This window comes from Schistocerca gregaria, chromosome 8 (genome assembly GCF_023897955.1).
Source record: "Schistocerca gregaria isolate iqSchGreg1 chromosome 8, iqSchGreg1.2, whole genome shotgun sequence".
Taxonomy (NCBI): Eukaryota; Metazoa; Arthropoda; class Insecta; order Orthoptera; family Acrididae; genus Schistocerca; species Schistocerca gregaria.
In genome coordinates this window covers 458269796-458277086 of record NC_064927.1, presented here as the reverse complement: position 1 = coordinate 458277086, position 7291 = coordinate 458269796, and the positions used below count along the sequence as shown (strand labels likewise).

General features: G+C 40.5%; 1 protein-coding gene across 1 annotated transcript in view; it reads right to left on the bottom strand.

Moving 5' to 3' along the window:
* Positions 1 to 207: 207 nt before the first annotated feature.
* LOC126284772 (uncharacterized) overlaps positions 208 to 7291 on the bottom strand; it is a 96641-nt gene continuing 89557 nt past the window's right edge. The window contains exon 3 of the mRNA XM_049983933.1: positions 208 to 434. Coding sequence (XP_049839890.1) covers positions 326 to 434 — 109 coding nt within the window. The 3' untranslated portion in view covers positions 208 to 325. The remainder of the gene's footprint in view (positions 435 to 7291) is intronic.

Sequence of the window (7291 nt, the reverse complement as noted above, 5' to 3'; positions counted from 1 at the left end):
CACTCAAAATGTTGGCCAACAAGCTGTCAAGCTGGTGGTCATAATGTTTAGGTTCTCTTGGAAGTAGTCTGAGAACAGTTAAGACCATAATTATAATAATCTTAATTATAATTTATATAAACTAACATTTTACTTAAATTCCACAGTGGTATTGATATGCAGAGATTTTAAATATGAGGCAAAGGTTATCTAGAAATGATAAATATCTGTTTTATTATGTGGTTTACTGCAAGTTACAATAGTGTCTGCCAAGAAATAATATAACAGCTCTAGGTATATTTTGACCACTATTGTAAATGAAAACTATGAACAGACACAGGTCACATCATTTTCCTCCTTTAGTACATCTTGTTACTGGGCAGCATTTTGGGAATGGTAAGCTCACATCTTGCTCTTTGACAGTGCATCCCTCTCCAGGTTTAACTACCACACATCTGCAACAAAGATGACAATTACTTTAACAATAATAAGTCCATTATGCTACAAGGAATGATGACAAGCTACATGGCTTATTATCATTCAAGATCAGTGTCTACATCATGAAAAATATGACTTTTTATAAATTAAGTTCTGCACATTGCATGTTTTTTTCACCACTTTGCATCCTCTTGTTGTTTCTTTATTTATGTCCATGGATTCAGAAATAATACAATCCTTCTGGAAATACTATATACCATGTACATTCTTATTGGCATGTGAGTTTTACTCTCACATAATTGAGTGGAACAGGTTCATATGTATGGTTTTAGGCGCTCTGTCTGTGGCCTGTTCCCACTAGAATTGCTCCAAGAAGTTCCATATTTTTGTCTGGTGCACCTGGCAATGAGCTGGCATTCCATTTTCAGTCTGGTACACCTGACAGCAATTTGGCCATTCTGTTCATGGTACAGTGCTCTGACTAGGGTCATTTCCCACCTGCACATTCTCAGTTCTTTTTGTTGAGTTCTACCACTACAACCATTGCATTTTTTGCATCTGTAGAGCAGGATCCCTGGATTTACTGAGTTTTACCCAGTGTCGTGATTCATGAGGTTTTTTGTCATCTTTATCTCTTTCTTATAACCCTGTTCCAGTATCTGGGTGGCTGTGCCATACCCCTCTTTTTTTTTTTATAAATCATGTTATGATTAAGTTCCAGGCAGTGCTCAGAAATGGCTGATTTAGTTGCCTGTCTCAGCTGTGTGCGCCTGTGATGTTCATGGCATCCACTGTCCATCGTCCTAGTTGTTTGGTCAATGTACAATATGCCACACTGGTGAGTTATATTACAAATTCCTTGTCCTCATAAATCTTGGTTATCTTTTACATTTCCCAGTAGTCCTCTTAGTTTGGAAGGTGGACAGAACATTCACTTGATGGGGTGCTTCTTGAGAATCCTGTTGGTCTTGGCAGAAATAGAACCCACATAGTGCATGTAAGCCACAGGCTCTGCTTCATCTTGCTCTTCTTCTCTATCGTGTATGTCGTAGAGAGGCTGGTTGTGAGGCCTTCTGAATCTGAGTTTTTGTCTATTTTGGCAGGTGACTAAGCATAGATGCTCTATTTTTTATGTCAAATTTTTGGTCTGGCAAGGTGTGTCATTTGGTCATAGAGTGTATCATAAATGAACAGGCACTGATTTATACACTGCATACTAGCAGCTTTCACCACCCAGAAAAGAAGAATGGAGCTCTAAAGACATTGGTCCAGAGAGCATGCATCTTGTCAAACCATGATAGTTCGATATCACAAATAGAGCATCTACATTCAGTCCTGTGCAAAAATAGACACAGAATCAAACAGATTCAGGATGCCATTCTGCTGCATGACAGAGAAGACAAACAAGATGAAAAAAAAAGTGACTTAGCTGCTCTATGCGGGATCTATTTCTGCCAAGGTCAACAGAATTCTCAAAAATCATTTCATCAAATGTTTGTTTTGCCCACCTCTCAGAATAGGAGTAGTGTTGGGAAATGAGAAAGGGGATCTTGATTTTTTTAAAAATTGGGAATTATAATACACTTTGCCAATGTGGCATTTCGCAGATAGACCAAACAACAAGGACAGTGGATGTAAAATGTCAAGAACATCATAGGCATAAACAACTGAGACATGCAACTAAATCAGCCATTGCCAAGCACTGTCTGTGACTTAATCATAAAACGAGCTGCAAAAAACAGATGGCTCTGGTGCACACCTCCAGATACCAGGACAGTATTATAAGAGAGTCAATAGAGATAAAGGTGGCAGAAAAACTTCACGAATTGTGACCCTAGCTACAAACTCAGAAAAGCCTGGAATCCTGCCCTGAAGCTGCTGAAATGCAATGGAAGAACTCAACAAAAAGCAAAACTGAGAATGTTGACATCAAGAATGAATCACAGGCAAAGCAGTAGGTGCACAATACCAAAAACAGAACACCAGCTCATTGCCAGGCACACAATGGACAGAAAACTGAACATTTCAGGATGATTTTAACAGAAACAGACCACGCCCAGAGCACCTAGCACTATGCATGGAGGGAGAAGGTTGTAGGTATAAATAATGGATCCAGTCCCTCAACTAGCAATCTTAGGTAGCACCTGATGAAGACAAGTCACGATGTCAAAATATTGTTTATGGACAACCCTGCTATCTGGTAGTACAGAGGACACTTCAAAATGTCAAGAATTTTTTTCTTGTGCCTTTGGCACTGCTGCACCATAAAACAAACAAATCATCTTTGATATGTACTTATATCAACACTCAAAAACTCTAATGATGTAAATAAAATCAAAGTGTAAACAGTCAACACCCTGATCATTATGAGGGATCCAAAATTGTTGATTAGTTAAAAACAGGGCCTTCTGTGATAGTTACATAAAAAATTAATGTCTCAATATTATACCATTAGATTACCCATCTCTAGCTGCCACCCTTCCTTCCACAGTGACCTCCATTTGTTCAGATTCCACCAATCCTTAGTCCTCACCAACATAGTCCTGCAAAACCATATCAATCAAGTCCAAACCTTCTTTCAGTACCTTCTTTCCATCCGTAAAATTCTATTGCTCAGCAATCCCAAATTGCTGGAACCCATAACACACATTGAAACTCTTTTCCTCCAGGAACTAGGGCAACATGCCCAATACCATCTCAAAAACTCTCCACCCTAATCACTTCCTACCCCCACCTTGGAGTATCACTGTCCACAACCTCTACACCAGCTCCACACCTCCCCCACATCCCCTTTTAGCTGACAAACCCTGTCTTGAAGACCTACTTCATTTAGCCAACCCTCCAAAACTCTCTCACACCAACACACACAAGCCAGAATCTACACAGACCAGAAACACAGTCATGAACTTTCCCCAAAAACCTTAGCCCCGCAGAAACATCAGCCCTGTCTGAAGGTGTCACCTTTTGCCCCAATTCCAGATTCAATCATGCAGGACTTGTTAACAACCTTCTCTCTGTCTCCTGGTCCCTACAGTGGAAACATTTTTTCGCCACCAACCCTACCAATCAGACTCAACTAAAGATCAATGTTGAAGCCTGTATGACTCAGTTCACCTCTCTATCCAACCATGATCCACTTCCACTGCCACCAACTTAGCTTTCCAGAATTTCTTAACCTCAAACTTTGTCTCATCATCATTCCCCAAATCCCTGAACATGCAAACTAACCTTACATCTGCAGAAAGAACCACAGTCCACCACCTAAAAACTGATTCCAACTTTATAATCCTGCCTGCTGACAAAGGCTCCACTACTGTTGCTTTGAGCCACAAGTATTACCTGGCAGGAGAACTCACCAGATACATCCACCTAGAAACCTTGCCACAGTGACCCCATTCCAGAAATCCAGCAGAATCTCCAGTTTCTCCTCAAATCCTTAGGCCCATCCCAGAATCTCTTCCAGGAGTCCATCTCTCTCCTCACCCCTACCACTCTCTGCACTCCTATTTTCTATATGCTTCCTAAAATCCATAAACCCAACCACTCAGGACACCGTGCTATGGCCAGTTACTGTGCCCCCACTGAATCTCTGCTCTCATAGACCAACATCTTCAGCCTGTTATCCGGAACCTACCCTCCTATATAAATGATACCATCCATTTCCTTCACCATCTCTCCACAGTTCCTGTTCCTTTACCAAACGGTGCCCTGCTCGTCACTATTGATGCCACCTCCCTTTACACCAACATCCCTAATGCCCAAAGCCTTACCACTTTTGAAAACTACCTTTCCCAATGCCTGACAGATTCCAAACCAACAACCTCCTTCCTAGCCATCATGATAAACTATATACTCATCCACAATTACTTCTCCTTTGAAGGCATTACCTAAATACAAAGCTGGGGTACAGCTATGGGCACCTGCATGGCACCGTTCTATGCCAACCTACTCATGGGCCATCTAGAGGAATCCTTCCTAAATGCCCAGAATCCTAAACCCCTCACCTGGTTCAGAGTCATTGATGACATCTTTGTGATCTGGATCGAGAGTGAGGACACCCTCCACATTTCTCCAGAACCTCACCTTCTCCCCCATTTCCTTCACCTGGTCCTACTCAACCCAAGGAGCTGCTTTCTAGATGTTGACTTCCACCTCAAGATGGCTACATCATTACTTCTGCCTGTATCAAACCTACTAACAACCAGCATTAGCTCCATTTTGGCAGCTGACACCCATTCCATTCCAAGAAATCTTTTCCATACAGTCTAGCCACGCATGGCTGTCACATCGTCAGTGACAAGCAGTCTCTCAAAAATACACCAAGGGTCTCTCTGAGGCCTTTAAAGACCATAATTATCCTCCCAACCTTGTATAAAAACAAATCTCCTGTGGCTTACCTTTCTAGTCACCCACCACCTCGCAAAGTCTCACCGTCTGGCCACAGAGGAGCATTTCTCTTGTAATTCAGTACCACCTAGGACTGGAGCAACTGAATTACATTCTCCATCAGGATTCTGACTAGCTCTCATTATTCTCTGAAATGAGAAATGCCCTGCCCACTAACCTTCCCACCCCTCCCACGGTGGTATCCTGCCATCCACTGAATCTGCATAGTATAACTGACCATCCCTACACAACCCCTGCTCCCAATCCCTTATCTCATATCCCTGTAATAGATTTAGAAACAAGGCCTGGCCCACCACCACCAACTCGAATCTGGCCATAAACATCACCTATCCCATCAAAGCCAGGGCTACCTGTGAAACCAGTCATGTGATCTACAAGCTAAGCAGCAACCACTGTGCTGCATTCTTTGTGGGCATGACAACCAACAAGCTGTCTATCCACCTGTATGGCCACTGACAAACTGTCGCCAAGAAACGACTGGACCACTCTGTTGCTGAGCATGCCACCCAACACGACATTCTTCATTTCAATGACTGCTTTACAACCTGTGCCATATCGATGCTTCCCACCAGCACCAGCTTTTCTGAATTGTGCAGGGAGAAATTTCCCTGCAATATATCCTACATTCCTGTAGCCCTCCCGGCCTCAATCTTTGTACGTAATTTTCCTCACCCATCTAGTCTCTTCCCTGTTCCCATTCCAGCACTACATAGCCATCTTTTCTACCAACACATCCAATCTTTTTACTTCTCTCCTTTTCCACTCCCCTCTCCCCCACTCTCCCACACCCTCCGTCTAACTTCCTTGTTACATTCTATCCTGGACTTTGCCAATTGATGTTTCAGTGTAATAGAAGTTTTTAACCTTAGTTCTTCTCTCATACTGTTTTATTTCTGACTTCCCAAAATTTCTACTTCCATACAATGAAAAAATGCAATTATTTGTAAGTTACATATTTTTCAGAATAAAACTCAGTCATCAGTTGACAATTATACTACAGTTGCTGAGAGAATAACAGCTGTGAACAATATCATTTGTAAGTTACACTTGATTGATTTTGTGATCCCATCCCCGATAAATTATAGAAGAACTGCCTAATGAGGTATTCTTTGACTTTATTTATAAATGTTTGGAGATTTCCCACCTGCTGTCTGCCAAAAACTTGCTAAGGACTATCATAAAAGAGTATAAAACTCCTACGCAAGGATATGTAGTTTGTTTTCGTCTAGCCCAGTGATGGATAAATTAATATGATATCCAGTTTTATTCTCATTATTTGCTAGTACTATTTGAGAGTAAATGCGTTTGCACAAAATTTCAGGATCCTAGGGTTCCTGAAGACATATCTCCAAGCTGTTTATGAAAAATATTCTTACTAATGCTTCTATAAACAAATTTTGGCCTTAAAGGAACTGATTATGCTGTGTGACATTTTTGAGTGGAAATATGCAAAGCATGTTAGTAATCTTGTCTACAGTCAAATTTAGCAAGAATTTTGAAGTTCAAACCAGGCATAATTGTGTTTTTTGGTCAACTTAAATACCACTGTACCTTAAATTGTGATTTATTTGGATTGTATTCAATTTTTATTGCTCCTTTACGTATTACGCTGTACAAAAAGTAGGCTACAGTATGATGTTGGATAAGTCAGAGTGAATGATATGATAGTAGGTGATGAGAAGGGCTGTGATGGTTAGATTTAAGATGTGCTGTACATTGCTTCACATAATGGATATTAAACTGAGAGAAAATATGTGCTAAAGAGTTCAGGAAATAAAAAGCTAATCAATATTTAATAACAAAAGGTAACTAAGGAATATTTGAACTCTGCTGACACCATTGTTATCACATTATTCATGTAGGTTATAGGCACCAAGATTTACAACCATGAAATTTATACTCATTCCTCTATTTACGATAAATTGACTTAGACATATACCTCGTGTTTTTCACACATATTGTTGCTTGTTGTGCCTCATCAAATTATAAGAAAGCTTATATGCTGTAAAGGCAGTGCTTTATTACTAGTGATCTTAGATTTATTCTAAAATCTTTTAGCTCTGTGATATTTTTGTTAGCATTGGGAGATGATAGTACAATTTCTCTCTCTCTCTCTCTCTCTCTCTCTCTCTCTCTCTCTCACACACACACACACACACACACACACACACACATACACGCACACACACACACACATACAATAAAGGGCATTCAAACAAAATCCGGTCAGTAGTGTAAAATAATGGCAATGATTGTATTAACTCAGAAATGTAGTCATACACAGTACACATACTCAAAAATAGCCACCAAAACTGTTGGCACATTTATCCCATTGTGACACTAGCTCCTTGAAGAAACTAGTAGGTTGCTGTCAGATCCAGGCATGGACCCAGTCACACACTTCGTCGTCTGTTGTGAATTGATGTCTGTGAATAGCTTCTTTTAGAGGTCTAAACACATGAAAGTC